Here is a 20,657-nt window from a genome sequence, read left to right as displayed (position 1 = left end):
CCCCTGGGGTTGGAGCTATTGATCTAAAATCTTTCAACTCATTTTCTGAATCCTCATTAGGGTCGTGGGGGGTGCTAGAACCTATCTCAGCCAGAGGTGGGGGGGGGGGCACCCTGAATCATTGGCCAGCCGATCGCAGGGCACAAGGAGATAGACCTATTGATCTAAAAAATGTGTTTTTGTTTTTTTAAAAGCAGAATGGCCATACATTTTTGGGCATGGTTTAGGGCAAACCGGTCCTCAAAAGGTCGAATGGGGGCAGCTTTTCATTCCAACTCAACAAGAGGATACCTTTTATAAGTGTAAGACACCTGATTGGTTAAAATGTCGGCACTGGATCGGTTGGAACAAAGACCAGGACCCACTGCGGTCCTCGGCGGAATCGGTTTGACAAATGTGGTTTAGGCAGCGAAACTTTTATTGGTCCACTCATAATGAATCTGTCTACCTGAGCTCATTTTACTACATAACACAAGGTTTGGGGGCTGGATTATTATTGATATATTCTGCAAAACCATATCCACCCAAATTGGCCACTTCAACCCAAAATGAGTTAGCGCCTTGGTGTGAGCCTTTTTTTCTTTCTTTCTTTAAATGATTAGTGAGTCTACTATATTTGTTAGGTTCTAGTTGGCACTATCGAGTCAAAATGGCCAATTGAACCTTCCTTATGGCTCAGCGGACGAGTGGTGAGCTGCCAATCTCACAGCTCTAAGATCGAAGGTTCAATCCCAGGTGGGTTCCAACCTTCCTTTGTGGAGTTTGCAAGTTCTCCATGCATACCTGTCAACCTCTGCTGATAACTGCCCTTATAAATGATTATGATTCCCCGTACAAACCCCCAAAAAACCTTACAAACACCGTACGACGCATGCTTACTCGCGATAACTCGTTTCTTACTAGGTGGCTCCTCCATGCTTGCCGATATTGCACGATATTTACTCCATGTATATCTAAGCATGTGCATGTTATCCTTTATCGATATTGCCGTAGGCACCTCTAAAAATATACATACGATTGAGGATAATTTTTGCTGGTATACCGTGACAATAGTATCGATTAATGACAGTAGCGTCGTTGGCTACCAGCCTACGAGACTTTCTGGATTTTAGCCAAAACGGTCTTGTGGAGATCGGTTATCATAAATATTGGCAATTTAAAAAAAAAAATCCCCGTACAAAAGTCGATGTACGGCGTACATGATTTAAAATGGTAAAAAAAAAAACTTATAAAATACGTATAAAACGTACGAGTTGACAGGAATGTCCATGGGCTTTTCTGGGTTTACCCTGGGTACTCCGGTTTCCTCCTCCATTCCAAAAACGTGCACAGTAGGCTGGTTGAGCACTATAAATTGCTCCTGCGTGTGAGTGTGAATACTTGTCCGTCTTGTGCTCTGCGATTGGCTGGCCTCCAATTCAGGGTGTCCCTGTTAGTTTCTATTTGTTTTAATTGCTGGTATCTTCCCATTGGTTTTCAGTTATCGCTTCTGGAGGCTTTTGTTTTGTGAGTTTACTCTTGATAGGCATGCCTACCAAATTTCATGATGCTAGTACAGTTTTCTCACGATTATCACGACTTCACTTTTTGAGAATTAACTTCTTCATGATTTATTTCTGTTATTAATTGTTTACTTTTTAAAAAAAAAGTTCATAAAAATGTGAAAATCCACACTGAAACTCGCAAGTGGAAGGCACTCCCCTGTCTTCCGCTTGCTACCTGGACTCAGCACTGAAGAAAAAAAAAGGTAGATATAATTGGGGTGTCCCACTTTGCGATTTTTCGATTATCACAGCCATGTCTGGTCTACATTAACCGTAATATTCGAGCAATTTCTGTATGTGGCAGGGCAGCCCAGGGGATGAGTGCTTAGTGCGTCGCCTCACAGTGGGGGTCCTGGGTTCAAATCCAGGTGGGTCCACCTGTGTGGAATTTGCATGTTCTACCTGGGCCTGTGTGGGTTTCCTCCGGATACTCGGGTTTCCTCCCATATTCCAAAGACATGGATGGTACGCTGATTGGACACTCTAAAGTGCCCCTAAGTGAGTGTGCACCTGAATGGTTGTTTGTCTCATTGTGTGCTGCGATTGGCTGGCCACCAATTCACCTATGGCCTCAAGTCAGGTGGGATAGGCTGTAGCATCCCCGCGATGCTAATGAACAAAGTGATTCTGAAAATGAAAATAAACACGTTGTGGCACTGTCCTTAAGGGAAGACTTTTTAATCGGCAAAAATTATATTCTTACCCATTTAGTCCAGAAAAATTGATTTTTCAAAATGTTATTTATTTTATTTATTTTTATCACCATATACTCCTAAATATACGATATTCTAAAATGCTTTCCATTTGAAATGTAGCCTGCTGGTGGCGCTTATTGAACACGAACGCTCACTATTCAACGGCAAACTCAAGCCGCGCCTTAACAACAATTACTACACAAATATTAACTCACTCACACACATACACACACACGGACATATAAATAGTCCAGGAGATTCCCAAAAGTGTTCAATAAGCGGGAACCAGCAAGCTACACATTGTACCTAGAGTGGCGACAATGAGTTCGGGTGAGTCATATACGTACACTTAATGTGCTCTTTTTTAAATGTAAAAAGTGGATGTATGTGGGAAAAGTTTGGTTTGAAGGAGTAACAGATACTTTAAAAAAATACCCTGACTTTTGTAATCGTGTTTGTTTTGGTGTTTCTATGATTCTTTGACTAATAGGAAAAATTAGACAGAAAATATTTTCCACACTTTCAGATATAACCAAGTTATTTTATTTTGAAAGTGTACAGAACTGGTCAAGATGAAGTTGTAAGCGATTTTTATCAAAACCATATTTGAAGAGGTCCGATTGAATCTTTTCCAACTATTTCCATTATATATATTCTATTTGTTTTATTAGGACACTAAACTGATTTAGTGAAAATTCTTTTTAATAAATTGTTTGGATATGACTTATTAAAATGTAGATGGCAATGTTTTATCAAACGAAGAGCTGTATCTATTATTTTACGTTCCATTGAAGTGTAAAGATGTTTTGAAAACGAAACTACTCTGAAGATTTTAAAGTGTTTTAGTGTTTAAAGTGTTAAAAGTTTTCCTTGCATGCCATTAATCAGACTCGGCACAGAAACACGGAGCCTTCAAGTGGGGGGCATCCTCGTCGTCGCCATGGAGGGTATCTAAACTAAGACAGAAGTTGTTGGGAATCAACGTCAGGCGTCGCAGCGTCCCCTCAACACCGGAGGAAAACGCACCAACAACACACTTAAAAGTGGAAACAGGTGGAGAAAAGTCTTGAAAGTGGGCTAATGTTGAATTTTTTTTTTACACTTACAGTGTCGTTTGAAACTTGCCCATTCTTGGAACGCTATTTTAAACCAGAGCGTGTCTAAAAACGCTCATCTTGCCTTGAAACTGAAGTGGGTTTCATATTGAAATGTGTATTTTGCCCGTTTCTACCAAATGTTGAAGGAAGAGCGCTCTGTCTTCCTTCTCGGATTCGATTAATTTCGGATGTGGAAGATGTTGGTTGTCCAAATACAGGTTGGAGGCGATAAACCGTTACTTCGAATGTTTTATTACAGAATATTCCGGTTAAAGGTGAACCACAGGCAAGACTGTCGTCCACAAATGCGCAGAGACAGACAATTTACATTCACCTTTTATTATCTCAAGAGGGTGGTACTGAAACCGAACAGGGAAGGGGTTTTCCTCTACTTCATACAGGAAGCTATTTGTAATGAACCGGCAAATAGAAGATAACGACAATGTTGCAAGTCTTCAAGGACACATCTGGCTACAGGAAATATCTCTCCTAAGGAGAAGCTTGAGAATCATGGAGTCATGACTAGAAATACATATTTCAATATGAGACCCAATTCAAAACCTCACTTTAACTCTTACTCCTACCCTCTAAAACGGTGTTCCCCAACCTTTTTCTCGAAAAAAATCTCAAGGAACACCACCGGCTGAAAATCTTCTCATTTAAAATGTGTCACCCATATTTACATTATAAAGTCATTTTCATCAAAGTTTTATTAACAGGAATTAAATAATCCCCAACCAATTATTCCAAAATCTATTTTTTTTTCACACTGATCTAAGTCATCAAAGTTGATGCCCACAGACCCCAAACAGCTTTCAGTTTGACTGATGTTAAAATAATGAATGCTACGTTTTTTAACCTTATTTTATTGTTTGACTTTTTCTCCCTATATTACGCAAAAAAAAAAATCTGCTCACAGATACTTTACGTCACCAGAAGTTGATGCTCCGGAAGCCAAACAACTTTTGGTTCACGTACCGTGAAAACAGGAAAATTACTTAAATCTCGTAATATTACCACATTTTTTTCTTCCCAATATGACTTCAACCACCTAACATTACGAGAAAAGCCATTTTGTGCTTTTGTGTGTGAGTTTAGGGTTTATGTAAAAATAAGCACCAAAATGATTTAAATCTGATATTATTACGATTTTAATCTTGTTATAGTACAATCTATAAATTCATATTTTAATTTTAACCTTGTAAAAGTTCTATTTTAATCTCTTAATATTGAGCTTTCTCTCTTGGATTACAATGTATGACTCCTTGTAATTTCCAGCGGCACACCTGAGCATCGCTCACGGCACACTGGTTGCGAAACACTGCTCTAAAACAGGGGTGGCCAACTCCGGTCCTCGAGAGCCCCTATTTGGTCTATTTTCCATATCTCCCATCACCAACACACTTAAATCAAATAATCTGGTTCGGTATGAAGCTTCTGGACATCTTGCTGATGAGTTGATCATTTGATTCAAGTGTGGTAGAGGAGGGAGATATGGAAAACAGACTGGATAGGCGCTCTTGAGAACCGGACCTAGCCACCCTAGCTCTAAGACTTGAAACTTTACTTAGAAACCTAACTCTGTTTTGAAATCACTTTTTACCGTTGAGCTCTAACCTTAATGCATTCATTTTCTGTTCTGGACAATTTGAAAATTTGAAGATAAATGGGGACAGCAAAGAAAACAGCCTCAGAGTGCATTCAGAAACATAAGCAAGGATTTTAATTAAATAAGCATAGGATTCGACATCCGACTCTAGTATATACTGTGCCTCGTGAAAGTATATTGAGCAGACTTGAACTTTTCAATCTTTTGCCACATTTCAGATTTCCAACACAAACATATTTTTTTTCTTCTCAAGAATCAACATGGGGCACAAATGTAAAGTAAACTGAAATTTACTAGGTATTTTAAACTTTTTGAGCCAATGAAAAGCTGAAAAGTGGGGTGTGGGATTTAATCACCCCCTTGCATTTATACTTTTTAGTGCCACCTTTTGCTGCAATTTGATAGATCTCAAATACAACTTCAGGAACAGGTTAGGAAAGAGTGAGATCAATTTAATAGGAAATAGGTTTATTACCAGACTCCAGAATGGGGAGAGAGCTCACAGTCTGTCGTCCTTGCAACTCTCTCTCCGAATGAACAGTGGGTCAGTCTTTATATAGGCAGACAGGGTAATATTTCTAAGACAGCGATGTAGGCATTTACAATCACAGGCAGTCAAGGGAGTCAAAGTCAAGAATCAAGAGTGAACTGATAAATGAAAGGGTTTAAATAAGGACAGGAAGTGAACCTTGATTGGAGGAGGGATGATGGTTAAGTAGTCAGCTGTTTTGGCTTGGGCAGGACTTTGTCACAGGGATGGATGTAACTATGTACCCGCAGATGAAAAGAAACAACACACCCTACTACATAGTGTATCTAGGCTGACAGCCGTAACAGGTAACTGACATCAAAACTTTAACCCTGTCTTTGGAACCTGAGCTCGAAACCTTTACCCTGTGTTTGGAACCTGACCTTCAAACCCAACTCTGTCTTGGGAACCTGACCTCGAAACCTTTACCCTGTCAATGGAACCTGACTTCGAAACCTTTACACTGTCTTTGGAACCTGACCTCGAAACCTTTAGCCTGTCTTTGGAACCTGACCTCGAAACCTTTACCCTGTCTTTGGAACCTGACCTCAAAACCTTTACCCTGTCATGAAATATTATTTTCAAACTTAACCCTTATTTGATATAACAACCTATGTGTGAAATCACAATTTAAAATCTAAATTTAAAACTGTAAAACAGTCTTGAAACCATAACCTTCGTCCTTAACCCTGCCTTAAAACGCTATTCTTGTCGCCAACTTTGATGTGTCTATCTACCAAACCTAATCTTGTCTGAAAAATGTAGAAATTAAAACCTCAGTTGGATTTAATTGATCGTGCTGTGCTACTACTCCTTCCAAAGAGCCGCTGACACCAGCCACAGCACCGCCAGCAACCTTCGAGCAGCACCTAGCATCGCTGGCTCTGAGTGAAGCAGGCCGCATGCTACTGCTTCGAGAGGAGCAGCTTTTTGTCCGAGAGTCCCCCGAAGTATGGCAAATGGAGGAGGTGGCCGCCCTGAAAGCTGATAGACTGGCCTTAAAGGAGACCGTGCTGCAGATGCTTAGGAGATCCCTTGAGCCAACGATGGACGTAGACGTGCTAGCATCGGCCGTGGCCTTTGTGCAGCAGGAAGAGGAGCAGGACCGCCTCTGGGAGAGGCGCCGGGGCACGTTCCCCCCTTGGAGGCTGAGGTAAAGCACGACATTGATACTTCTACATACGAATGCTTCTACACATAAAATATTCAGGTTACGAAAAGTAACGAAGGTTCGAAGTCATAACCTGACAAACCTGGCGACTTCTTCGATCGAGGTTACAGTATGTTTAGTGACCGATCCTTTACAATTCCACACCATTCGCAGATTTTCAAAAATTCAACAACTTTCAACTTTCTGCTGTTCTACTTTCAGTGGCTGGAGGAAAACACATGACGATACGCTAGAAACGATGGTGGAAGAGCGCTTGGACGCTCTAATTACACCCCCTGCTACTCCTCCAATGGGCCAGTCGTCCATTCAATCCGAAATGTATCAGGCGGGTCAGCGACTGAGGCGCGACCTTTTGATAGTGTCGGAGCGTGTCAAGGCATGCTACCCACAGCACTTTTGCATTTGCCAGCTTTACGCTGCCTCCTACCATCATGGCATCAGCTTAAAGATGAGGAGGCTGGCTGACTTCGGGTTGGACGACCGCGACTGCACCTTCCTGTTACGCTGGGTCAATGATTTCTACCCCAGGTCTTTATTTACCCTTTTTTCTACCCAAAAGGGTTTTTCCCTGTAAATGCCCACACATAAAAGCTTTGTATTTTGACATGTCAGAAAGACCAAATGTTTTGGACGGATCCACACCATTCCAAACCCAACACTTAGAAAATGGCCACACGACAAAATGTACTTCTAGTTACCTTCCAACAACTTAAAGTTTTCCCCAAGATTCAGGTTTTTGACAAAAAAAATCTAAATCTATGAAGTCCAACAGCTTTATTTCCATCCACATCGGAAAATATTCTCAAAATTGTATTAACAATTGGCCTAAATTGTACCATTCCAGTAAATTTTGACAAAACATTTACGTTGAATGGCGCATTACACATTAAAATTTGCAATACATCTCACACTGTCTCTGATAAATGAAGAAAAATAATTCAAAAATATTGCTTACTTTGACATCGACTCAATTTTTTATTTATTTTTTGGGTGCAAAATTTTTTTTTTTAGCATATAATCATATGCTACCACCTCTTCAACCTGCTTCCCCCTGGCAGGCGTTACCGGACCATAACAGCCAAAACAAACAGACTCGAGGACGGTTTTGTCCCAAGAAATGTCACCATACTCAACTCGAGTTCTGCACCTAGGAGGACCTAAACTAAATTAATTTCTTATTTTGTACTCGCACTAAAACTCCTTAGGCTGCTTACCATTTTGCTCACTGTACTTGACTACTTATTTATGTGAATACTTCATTCATGTTGACTACCTATCTATGTTGAATACTTACCATTTATGATTATGTATTTGTGCACTTCATAGTGAAACTTTAAATCTCCTTATACTTGCATAAAGTCAATGAAGACATTCAATAAAAAAAATGATTTACTTTCAACTCAAACCTGGCACACAATATACAGTGTATGACCCACAATCTTAAGAAAATCACCCAAATTCAACAGGAAAGGAACCTGTTAATGGCTGAAACATCGGCTGGGCCTAAAATTGAATCAAAATAATAATAAAGTGAATCAAAATCATAAAGTGACCCAGAAATTCACCAAAAAAATACAGGAAGTAAACTGAAATTGTCGCAAAAACTATAGGTGGCCTAACATAATCAAGATTTCACATGTAAAAGTCCAGATATAAAAAAGTGACATGGCCCAGAATCATACAAGTTACCATTTACAGGAAGTAACTTGAAATCATTGAGAAGCCATCAATGGACCAGCTTGTGTTAAACTGAGTGAAAAACTATTTGTCTTGGAAAGCATGTTTCACGTCTTCAATTCATTTTGCTAATTCGTTCACACTTTTCCTTTGTTCCCACGTCAGATTGCTTGCAGATCCTCAGCTGGAGATCAACAGGGAAGCGCTTGAGGCGCTCTTACCTGAAGAACTTCTCTCACCTCTAGAGGAACAATACCTCAGTCGACAACAGGTAGCCTTGGCGTCATTCATAATTTCCACAATCCCTTTTTGCAATCTCCACGCTGTCCCTACATCCAGAGGGAGCTGAGCAAGTACGTGGCATGTGTCCTGGACGAGGCCCGGGCGGCCTGGAACAAAGGGGAGGAACCGCCCGTCGAGGATGGATATTTTGTCAGTCCCATAGCCTATGACATCATTCAGGTAGCACACTCCTGCCTTAGCTGCTTGTGCGGTATCATATCGCTCATATCATAACACACTTTTAGATGATCAACGGTATGGTGAGTGCAGCCGAGACGGTGATGGGCGACCTGAGGAAGGCTCAGCCTTTGACCTGTGAGCTTCAAAACTTTCTGCAAAGGTAGATCAGGAATAAGAGTTGCTGTTTGGATGTAACAAACTACACAACACAAACTAAACAAAAACTATGTGTTCAGAAAAGTTGGATATGATTCATTCATTAATTTTCTGAACTGCTTTATCCCGGCAAGGGTTGTGGGGGGGGGGGGGGGGTGCTGGAGCCCAACCTAGCTGACTTTTGGCCAGAGATGGGGGACACCCTGAATCGGTGGCCAGCCGGTCGCAGGGCACAGAGAGAGAGACGGACAACCATTCATACTCACACTCATACCTAAGGGAAATTTAGAGTGTCCAATTAGCCTACCAGGTTTTAAGGGACTTTAACTTGTAAAAGATTTCATAACGCAGAAAGATCATTTATAAACGTCTCCTGCAGGGATTGATAACAAACTGCTCTTGAGTCCTGTGACTTTTTTAATGTGCCCATCTGGATCTCAGTTGCCTCCAAATAAAATTTTGGATGTTTAGTTTTTTATGTTACACAACTGCTATTTGTTTTTCACTGTACATTTTGATAAAAATTGCACTATTTAAAATTAAACCTAATCAGAGGTTATTTGATTTAAATGGTGTCCTTTTAGGGTTCTAGACACATTTTATGCAGAAATTGTCAGGCATATGAAGATTAATCTAAAGAAAGAATCATGATAAAATCATCATTGTGTTTTTAATTGATTTTTTTTTTACAATTGGATTGGATTGGATTGGGATATGATCTTCCATAACCCTCCACTAACTTCAAGTCACTAACTCCTTCTCAGGTTCCAGACTCTTCAGGATGATGTCATCAAATGCAACAAAGTTAACAACGTGGCCTTTGTCAAAGCCAGCCTCGGCTGTGTGGCGGACTTCAGGTGAGGCATCACAGGCTTGCATTGACTCATCCATCGGTTTCCTCCATATAACATTCATTTATTGATTCAGCCATCCATGCATTTATTCATTTATACATTCATTTCTTCCTTCATGCATTCTTTATTTCATATACATTGATACCTCTACATACAAAATTAATTGGTTCCAAAAGATTTTCGCAACAATAATTTTTCGTAACTAGAGTAGCATTTTACATTGAATTAGCATAATTCGTTCAACAATCTTTAATAGTACCTTCTATAAACCCATTAAAATTTAAAAGTATACACGTTTTGTATGAAATGTATGCACATTGGAGGTAAGATCTTCAGCCCAACCCCGACCCCTAAAATATCAATCATTACTTTGGGTTGGGCTTAGCTTCTCTCTTGCTGAAAAAAAAGCACTCTACTTAAACCATTTGTGGTCTCTCTCGCTGACTTTGAAAAATAAATAAATAAATGTTTTTAAAATGTATCGTAAAACGAAGTGTGGATACTAAACTAAGGAATACTTGTTATGAGATAATTTGGAATTATGGATAAAACAGAAGGTGCTCTAATGTAATTGAAAATAAATAAAAATCCCCGCCCAAAAAACGTGATGTAGTGATTACTGTAAATATGCATCCATTAACCTTTAAAATAAATCAATTTATCCCTCATCTGTAAAATATGCCATCTTAACCTATTGGCATATAACCTATTGAGTGGTTAGTACATCGGCCTCAAAGTGGGGGACCTGGGTTCTGATCCAGGTTGGTTCACATGTGGGAATTTTGCATGTTCTCCACGAGCCTGCGTGTTTTTCTCCAGGTGCCCCGCTCTCCACCCACATTCCAAAGACATGCATGGGTGGCTTATTGGACACTCTAAATTGCTCCTAGTTATTGATGTGAGCGTGGAGGGTTGTTTGTCTCCTTGTGCCCTGACATTGGCTGGTCACCAATTCAGGGTGTCCCCCGTCTCTGGCCCGAAGTCAGCTGGGATAGGCGCAAGCACCCCCTGCGACTCTACTGAGGATAAAGCGGTTCAGAAAATGAATGAGATTAGATGGTTTGACTTCAAATGGATTGGATGTATACTTATTACAAACTCATTTCACTTCTGAGCAAAGAATGAAAAGTTATGTGATTGGATGTCTGTCTTTGTTTATTGTGTTGAATGTTAAGTCATTCCTCTGTTCCTGCGTGGGGGTGTCGCTTACAGGAATTTTGTGAAAATCAGGCAACGCTTATTCCCGGAGGAAGTGCTCCAAAGCTCCCTGAGCATATTAACACATATGAAAGGCAGTGCGCACGAGTACCTGCTGGCTCCAGTACGCAAGAACCTCAAGGTGACCGCACGCTCTTCATTGCGTTTTGATATTTTTTTTGTCTTCATTGTCTAGTGTGTGGTTTCACCTTGCAGCCCCACTACAGGAAACTCTTCAGCCAAGATTGGTTGAGGAAACCTCCGCTGAAGAAGCTGCACTTGTGCCTGGACCAGGAGATTCTTGGGCTAAGGGGAACACCTCAGTCGTCGTGCCAAGTAGGTGATATTATGGGGATGGTTAATCAACTGAGCCCATAAATTGATGTCTTACTCTAGATTTCTCAGGCCGTTCTCACTTTGAGGGCCAATTTAGGACATAATAAATTAACCTCAAAATGAAAGAGCTTAGATTGTACGATAACTAGAGATTGTTCAATTTTGTCATGGCAGGCTTTGACAGAAACATCATAGATGCATTCATTTGACTTCATTCTTTACATTTCTTGAGTTATTATCAAAATCCAGCCTTAACCTTATTGCCGTAGCTCTTTTTCAACCTCATACGCTTTTTGGAAGATAGGTGGAGACACAACAGGGACAGACTGAGGCTCTCCGTATCCGGACGTTTCGCCGACAGACACTTGAAAAGTCCGGCGACGATTTGTCCGTCAAAAAAAAGTCTGTTCGACAAACTGTCCGGTGATCAAATGTCCGTTCGACGAAACGTCCGGGGACGAGGTGTCCGTCGACCAAGTGTCCGTCATCGAAATGTCCGAGTACCAAGCATTCAGGGTAACCTGAGACCTAACCGTAATAGCACTGGCTACAGGAAGCAGCCCCAGACGCTATTTCCGGTGCGCAGTGACTGCTGGGATATATGGTTCTTTTGTCAATTCACCCAGGTTGACGGCTGTTATAACTTCGCACTAATAGTATCAATATACTACAACAGCGAACACACTAATTTGGTGCTACATGCACTAAATGCACGCTACACCCACACGCTAAAAACACGTTTTTAAAAAGGCAACGGAAGCAAAACTGAGTTTGGTTGTACTTTATTTAGCCATTTTACAATGTACTCATGTCATCATCACCCACAAAACCATCAAAGTCCTCATTTTCTGTGTCCGAATTAAACAATTGTCCAAATAAGTCTTCCAAAACTCCGGGTCTCCTCTCCACTGCTCCCATGCTGCTCGCAACTTTGCTTTGAAAGTCCATTTGATGCCGATGTCCAGCGGTTGTAGTTCTCAAGCCTCGGGGAATGACGGCAAGCTCAGAGTTTATATAAATAATATTTATAAATAGTTTTCGGTCTAACTTTGAATGCTCTGTTGACGCCAACATCTAGCGGCAGGATTTCTTTTGTAAATATAGCCGAAATGACGGCGAGCACCAAATTAGTGTGCTCGCCGTCATACTGGGTGTATTGAAGAACTGGGTGTATTGAAGAAGTCTATATCCAAGCAGTTACTGCGCTATAGTTTATCCACAGGAAAATACTAGAGTCCGGGCCTGCTTGCCGTAGTTGTCCTATCGACTGATTTATTTTATTTTATCGTGATAATAATTTTAGTATTGGTCCATATACAGATGCTCCCCTACTTACGAATTAGTTACTTTCCAAGCGATTGTTCATAAGTTGAATTTGTTCGTAAGTTTATTCAGTGCTATATTTTGTATTATAATTTATGTTTAAGGCCTATATAAGTATATTTATGGTTAATATAAGTGCATTTGTATGTTTAAGGCTTGTATAAGTAACCAGCATTGGTTTGTACTGAAAAGAACAAATAAAATCGGGGAATACATACAGTACATTAGAGAGAGAGATTTACTATGCCGCTGCTGCTGATCCTCGAGCCAAATGGTGAGAAGTTTCTCCCTCTCTTCTTTTGCTAATAATCGTCGATTGCATCGGCACTGCACCTTTTACGTGTTCCCCTATACGATCTTTCTGTTTACAAAACAGGTACTGACGGTCGAACGATTCAAGTTGTATTCCCGTGCAATGCTCACCACTTTCTCACACGCATCAAGCTTCTTTATTATTGCCACTTTTGTTTCAAATGAAATGGCTTGCCTCTTCCTTGCACCTCCCTCACTAGAAACCTTTCACTTTTCACCAACCATATTGAATAATGGATGCACGAGATATTTAAATTATAGAAATGAAAAAGGTTCTTTGTGCACTGGAGATATGTTCACGCACTTCCGCACTACAACGAACTGGGCAGAGGAGGGTGGGTGCTGGGTGAGCTGAGCTATCACAGCGCTAGGCGGCGTTATTAGCGGCGGAAAGGAGCACCACTCGGAAAAAGGCGCGCAATATAAAATCGAACTTACGCACATTTTTCGACATAAACGCAATTTGCAGACATCTTCGTATGTATTGTTGTTCGTAACTCGAATGTTCGTAAGTAGGGGAGCATCTGTATAAAACGCACTTGATTATAAGGCGCGCTGTCTATTTTGGAGAAATTTTAAGACTTATGTTAGTCGTGAAAATACATTATATATGTGTATGTACGTATATATATATATATATATATATATATATATATATATATATATATATATATATATATATATATATATATATATATATATATATATATATATATATATATATATATATATATATATATATATATACATATATATATATACATATATATATATATATATATATATATATATATATATATATATATATATATATATATATATATATATATATATATATATATACATACACACATACACACACATACACACACATACACACACATACACACACATATACACACATATACACACACATATACACACATATACACATATATACACACACATATATACACATATACACACATATATACACATATATACACATATATACACACATATATACACATATATACACATATATACACATATATACACACATATATACACATATATACACATACACATATATACATATATACACATATATACATATATATACACATATACACACATACACACATATACACACACATATATACATATATATACACATATACACACACATACACACACTTATATACATATTTTTTTTCTTCATATATATATATATATATATATATATATATATATATATATATATATATATATATATATATATATATATATATATATATATATATATATATATATATATATATATATATATATATATATATATATATATATATATATATATATATATATATATATATATATATATATATATATATATATATATATATATATATATATATATATATATATATATATATATATATGCACACACACACACACACACACATATATAATATTTTGAAGGGGAGACAAAAGAAGAGGTTCCTAATAAAAAATCCAACTAAAAGTGAAGAGAGAATGGTTCTCCATAATCTAATGTGTTATTTAATTTGTAGCAAAAAAAGAAAAATGATGCGTCATGTCCCAAGATGGCTCCCACTTTCAAACACATAACACATGTCATATCTCTGATTGCGCCTTTTAGGAGCTGATCAGTCAGCTGCACCAAGAAGTGTCGCTAGAGTATGTTCGCAGGCTTCTGGAGGGTGACCTCAGGTTCAAGGACAAGCAGCAACAACAGAAGGCTGCTACCAAAGTTGAGGATGATGCACACTCTCTGCACTGTTTCTTCAGCACACGTGTAAGGCATTTTTTTGCTAATCTGACACAAAAAAATAAGCGTGTTTTATTGCTCTGCTGCAGTGAGTCCCAGACTGATCTCGGGAAATTGATGTTTACTGTTTGGATTGGCGCTCAGGGTTCAGAGGAGATGTGGCTTGAAGAAGTTTTTAGCATGATGGCAGAAGTTCTCAAGCTCCAGGATCTGCCCGCCATCCAGTGCCAGGTGGCTTCACTCGCCAGTGCTTTCCCTGATATCTGGTAACTATAAAGTGAAGTTCATGATTATTTTAATCGTCGATTAGTCACCATTTATTTTGGTTCATATTTAATCACGTTATTTCTAGAGGGGCTGTTAAGTTTGGCCACGTTGGTTCATTTAAATACAACTGAAACCATGTAAATGTTTGTTAGATTCCAAAGCAGAAACATGTTTTCTCAGATTAGAAGTGAGATCTTTTTCCCAAGCCCTACCCGACCTTAAATTCAGGAGCACCTCAACGCCACAGCTGCGCCTATATATTCTGTCCATAAAAGGTGATAGAGCAGCCATGGCGCAGTCCAACCCCCACTGCAAACAGATCTGGTATACTGCCGGCTCCTGGCCAGAAGTTTGGTCGCTGGACGTTTGGTCGCTGTACGTTTGGTCGCCGGACGTTTGGTCGCCGGACGTTTGTTCGCCGGATGTTTGGTCACCGGCTGTTTGGTCGCCGGACGTTTGGTCGCCCAGACATTTGGTCCCCCGGTCTTTTGATCGCCGGATGTTTGGTTGCCCGGACGTTTGGTCGACAGTCAAATGGTGACGGAGAGTAAGTACCGTTGAAAACAGCTCTCAACAATAGTTTAATATCTAAATATCTACTGTTGATTCATGAGAGAGAGAGAGGTTAATATCTAAGTAGCGTTGAAAACAGCTCTAAACAAGAGTTTAATATCTATATATATATATCTACTGTTGATTCATGAGAGAGAGAGAGGTTAATATCTACGTACTGTTGAAACCAGCTCCCAAAATTATATTCACAAGAGTTTAATATCTAAATATCTACTGGTGATTCATGAGAGAGAGGTTAATATCTAAGTACTGTTTAGATATTAAACTCCTGTGAAAATAATTTTGAGAGCTGGTTTTAACAGTACTTAGATATTAAACAGTACTTAGATATTAAACTCTCCGTCATGAATCAACAGTAGATATTTAGATATTAAACTCTTGTTGAGAGCTGTTTTCAACAGCACTTACTTTCTGTCACAATTTGACTGGCGACCAAAAGACTGGGGACCAACCGTCCGGGCGACCAAACGCCCGGCAACCAAACGTCCGGCGACCAAAAGACCGGGGACCAAACGTCCGGCGACCAAAAGACCCGGGACCAATGGGGACCAAACGTCCGGGCGACCAAACGTCCGGGCGACCAAACGTCCGGGCGACCAAACGTCCGGCGACCAAATGTTCGAGTATCCTGCCGGCTACACAGCCCAAATTTTGACACCGATCATAAAGGGACCGGGCCCAGCATATCAGGGGTTGCAGAAATCTCATATTCCTGGAGAACCTTCCACCACACGCCCTAGGGGACATTTCTTCCCAATCACACCCCTCCAGATCTCACGGTGGTTGCCCACGTGAGCATTGAAGTCCCCCAGCAGAACGAGGTAGTCCCCTGAAGGGGCACTCCCCAGCACCCCTTCCAAGGACTCCAAAAAGTGTGGGTACTCTGAACTGCTGTTTGGTGCATGCAGACAAACAACGGTCGGGTCCTGTTCCCCCCCAACCGAAGATGGAGATATGCTACCTTCTCCGAGGTCAGGCTTACCGAGGTAAACCCCAACATCCACGCACCGAGCAGGGGGCAATAAGTATGCCCACACCTGCTTGGCCGGAATTTATCGACCTCACAAACTAGATCAGGCTCTTTCCCGACCAGAGAGGTGACATTCTACGTCCCATGAGCCAGTTTCTGGAGCCGGGGATCCGACCGCCAAGGATCTGTCCTCCTGGCGAGCGATATCGTAGTCCATAGTTCTATTTTATCATAAGAAGTCATCTGAGCCATTCTTTGTCTGATCCCTCACCTCAGTTTTGCATGGGAAACCCCAACCATGGGTACAAGGCCCTAGACAACATTGCTCCAAGGATCACTGGGATACACAAACCCCACCAACACGATAAAGTGATGACTCGTCTGGGCGAACAATGTAGTGCATAATGACAGAGGTAAAAATGGACATAGGTGGTGCAAACAGTCAGACATTTTGTTGTTGTTGAAGAGCCTGGCAGTTGAGGGGAGAATTTGCGGAATCGCTGCTTATTGCATTGCGGGTGCAGCAAGATGGACATCATCTTGGCCACCATCCTCTTATTTCGCACTTCCTCTACAACCGCCATTGGCATTGACATTTATAGACCCCCAAGAAAATCTGGTGTTACTACTAATATTTTTCCGTTGTCTGTCGTTATTAAATAAACTGGGAGAGTGAAATCGCCGCTTTTGAGTAGTGTTGATGGCAACACTTAATGTGAAATTGTTTGTTTTTATCAGCCATATAAACATGTGGTGTGATCGAACAAGATGGCATGATCAAAGGACTTGCAACTGCAAGCTTGTGTGGTCCATTAACCTTATTATTACATCTGACTGGTATAATGGAGTGATGTGATTGATTTTATGAGATTGGTGAAACTGTTAGTAGAAAGACAAATCTAACATGTAGATTGAAGAGGAAAAATGTAAACAACTCTAGTGTAGCCCAAAGTAGCAAAGTAAGAGTGGTGTTTTTACCCAAAAATCTCAAATAAGGAAAAAGTATAGCTATCATATAAATTTGGTCTCAGAAGTACATTTTCCCGCAAAGCTTACTGAAGTAAATCTAACATGTTACCGCCCATCTATGACTATAAGGAATGAGTTAATCATTAGTATGACAAACAAATATGCCCTAAAATGGGCTTCATGCCAAACTTACAATCTTTTCCCGCCTCCTTCCTTCCTTTGCTTCAGTGAGAAACATGTGTCGGCTTTGCTGAAGCTGAAGGGCAACCTCAGCAAGGAGGAACGGAACAGCGCCAAGGCTGTCCTGTCAGAAATTCCGAATAATTCTGCTCAATCACGTACCTTTTTCTCATTGGTACATCTCAGATAGAAGTGCTGCCTGCCAAAAAGGTACTCACTGCAAATGTCCTTCTCATTATTCTGCAGCATTCTGCTGGGTGAGTGACATCCAGCCAGGTTTTTTGTTGTAGAAGCTGAACTTGTATATATGTATTGTTCAATAAAGGGAATTTAAGTACACCACAGTTGAATTTTATGATATTAAGAATCACAATCTTTTGGCGTTTTTTAACTTGGTAGATTTTTACAACTATGGTTTGATTTTTAAAAGTTGTTTTAATTTGGAATAGATCGTGTAAAGATGCTAATTTTTGTGTGCTGCAAAAAACAACCAGGGCGGCATCTAAATGCTAATTCTTTAATTCTCTCAAGTAGACAGAAGCAGAATTTTTAAAACAAGACAACAAAACATAGCAAAAGAAAAAATAGAACACAGAAACTGTTTATCGCGGCCTTGTCTGGTCTACATTAACCGTGATAATAGAGGGATTACTATATCAGCCTTGATACCTGCGTAATGTGTATCAAGATGGCGCCGTTCAAGCGGGAGCCTGTGGCAGTAGCTCTGCTCCAAGGGTGTCAGACTCTTATGTTTTTCATGTTTTACAGCCCTTCTATCTTTTTTTAAATGCCATTTTGATATTTCCTAATACATTTACTTACTTTTTTACTTTACTTTGTACTTTATACTTTTTACTTTAATGTTTTTACAACTTTCCTTGTTCTGTTAGCCTGGCATCTTTCGGCCACTTCTTTTTTTTTTAGGAACCAGCCAGCAATGCCTACGCTGTCACACACATGGAACTAGCTGTTACAATACGCAGCAGAAGGAGCAACACCTCGGTACCGCCGGAGGTCTGGAGCTGGACAAAAGTGCTGGGAGAAGAGGCAACGCTTCTGACCAACCATTCCATCGTGGGATGGGATGGAAGAGCTGTGTGTATGCGTGTATGCGTGTATGCGTGTATGCGTGTATGCATGTATGCGTGTATGCGTGTGTGCGTGTGTGCGTGTGTATATATATATATATATATATATATATATATATATATATATATATATATATATATATATATATATATATATATAGAGAGAGAGAGAGAGAGAGAGAGAGATAGATATGTGTGTGTGTATATTTTTATATATATATACATATATAACCTCATAAATACATACACATAGATGTACATGCATACATACAGTTGGTCCTAACACAGCCACTTTTTTTGTTAAAGAGCCTGACAGCTGATGGGAGGAAGGATCTGCGGAAGCGCTCCTTCCTGCAATGAGGTTGCAGCATTTTGGAACAATAGTTCGCATATCAATGATGATAAGACAGGAGATCTGCGTGGTACACTACATTTTTGCGGAGCAGTTTATTGACTTTGAGCACAAGAATATGTGAAACACCAATTGTGTTTATAAAAATTATATAATATCAGAATATATATTATATGCTGTGCATTGAGACCATGTTGCTGTCTCTGTGTGTCACTATTAAACTGTTGTAAGACTTTTACCATATGAATGAAATGTATTGAGTTTAGTTGGTGTGTGTAAACTGCAGAGTATCTTTTCTATAATGAACAACTGTATGTGCGTAACGTTTTTCTTGCGCTAAGTGTCAATAAACTGGTGCACACAGCTACAGAGTGAGGCACGCAGTTCAACCTTCTCATCTTAGGAGTGCCACAGCATAACAAAAACTTCTTGGCACAGTGATGAGATTCCACAGTGAGGGTCAGCGAGCGCTCGCCTCTTAGTATGTCAAAATTCTGTGATTTTGGGAGGGAGGGAAAAAAATCAAAAAATTGTGATGTTAAATTAAAAAGAAGCAGAACATTGAATAAATATGACTACTTAATATTTTTATTTTATATTTCCATGATGTGCCACAACTGGGGGCAGCCCGGTGGAGCGAGTGAGTGGTTATCGCGTCGGCCTTACAGCTCTGGGGTCCTGGGTTCAAATCCAGGTCACATCCACCTGTGGAGTTTGCCTGTTCTCCCCAGGCCTGCGTGGGTTTACTCCGGGTACTCCGTTTTCCTCCTACATTCAAAATACATGCATGGTAGGCTGATTGGACACTCTAAATTGGCCTGAGGTATGAGTATGAGTGTGCATAGATGTCCGTTTCCTTGTCCCCTGCGATCAGCTGGCCACCGATTTGGGGTGTCCCTCGCCTCTGGCCCGTAGACAGCCGGGATTGCCCCTTTAGAGGATTAAGCAGTCTTGAAAATGAAATGAGATGAGAGGCCTCAACTGCCTCCCATGGCTGAATGTGACATCCATGAAGTGACTTAACTGTTTGAAATGGAAGCAAGGCAGTGATTTTTTACATTCTGAATCTTAAGAGAATAATTTATTTCTATGATCCCAAATGCACATATGTTGTATTATTCTTATAGCTCTATTCAGTAATATGGACAGTGAGTTGATGTTATATTTATAGGTGTATCTCTGTACAGTAGTGTAAATATAGCAGGACTAGAGAAAGAGTGAGCAATAACTTGAGACATCCCTCCAAGAGGTATGTAAATATTTTTTTCCCTATGGGTGGTTTCCTTTTCATTATTAAAATTTTCATTCACAATTTTTTTTTATTTAGCTTCTCCTAGTACCAATGAATTGGATGCATAGCGCCGTCAACGCAACCAATGATTTGGTGAGTTAAAAAAGGGTTAATACCAGCATTGTGAAACACACTGAGCTGCTTTTGTAAGCAAATTTAAGGCCGTTTAACACTGCCCCTCTCGTACAGCATCGGCATGCTCCAAATGTGTGCCAAACAATTCCCGGAACTCAT

General features: G+C 40.0%; 1 protein-coding gene across 3 annotated transcripts; it reads left to right on the top strand.

Moving 5' to 3' along the window:
- Positions 1-2,420: 2,420 nt before the first annotated feature.
- LOC144206409 (tumor necrosis factor alpha-induced protein 2-like) lies at positions 2,421-18,773 on the top strand. 3 transcript variants are annotated; one of them, XM_077731386.1, is made up of 14 exons: positions 2,421-2,569; positions 3,128-3,292; positions 6,297-6,627; positions 6,847-7,173; positions 8,488-8,593; positions 8,662-8,784; positions 8,850-8,944; positions 9,705-9,797; positions 11,007-11,133; positions 11,208-11,327; positions 14,605-14,760; positions 14,878-14,999; positions 17,741-17,902; positions 18,583-18,773. In XM_077731386.1, exons 1-13 carry the CDS (start codon positions 2,560-2,562, stop codon positions 17,880-17,882), a joined length of 1,917 nt encoding a protein of 638 aa, XP_077587512.1. In that variant the 5' UTR covers positions 2,421-2,559; the 3' UTR covers positions 17,883-17,902; positions 18,583-18,773. The 3 variants fall into 3 exon arrangements, with proteins under 3 accessions (XP_077587512.1, XP_077587513.1, XP_077587511.1); XM_077731387.1 differs by having other exon boundaries at positions 18,617-18,767; XM_077731385.1 differs by lacking the exon at positions 18,583-18,773 and having other exon boundaries at positions 17,741-17,955.
- Positions 18,774-20,657: the final 1,884 nt, after the last annotated feature.

This window comes from Stigmatopora nigra, chromosome 13 (genome assembly GCF_051989575.1).
Source record: "Stigmatopora nigra isolate UIUO_SnigA chromosome 13, RoL_Snig_1.1, whole genome shotgun sequence".
Classification (NCBI taxonomy): Eukaryota; Metazoa; Chordata; class Actinopteri; order Syngnathiformes; family Syngnathidae; genus Stigmatopora; species Stigmatopora nigra.
The sequence above is the reverse complement of the archived record's forward strand: the minus strand, read 5'-3'. Positions and strand labels throughout refer to the sequence as shown.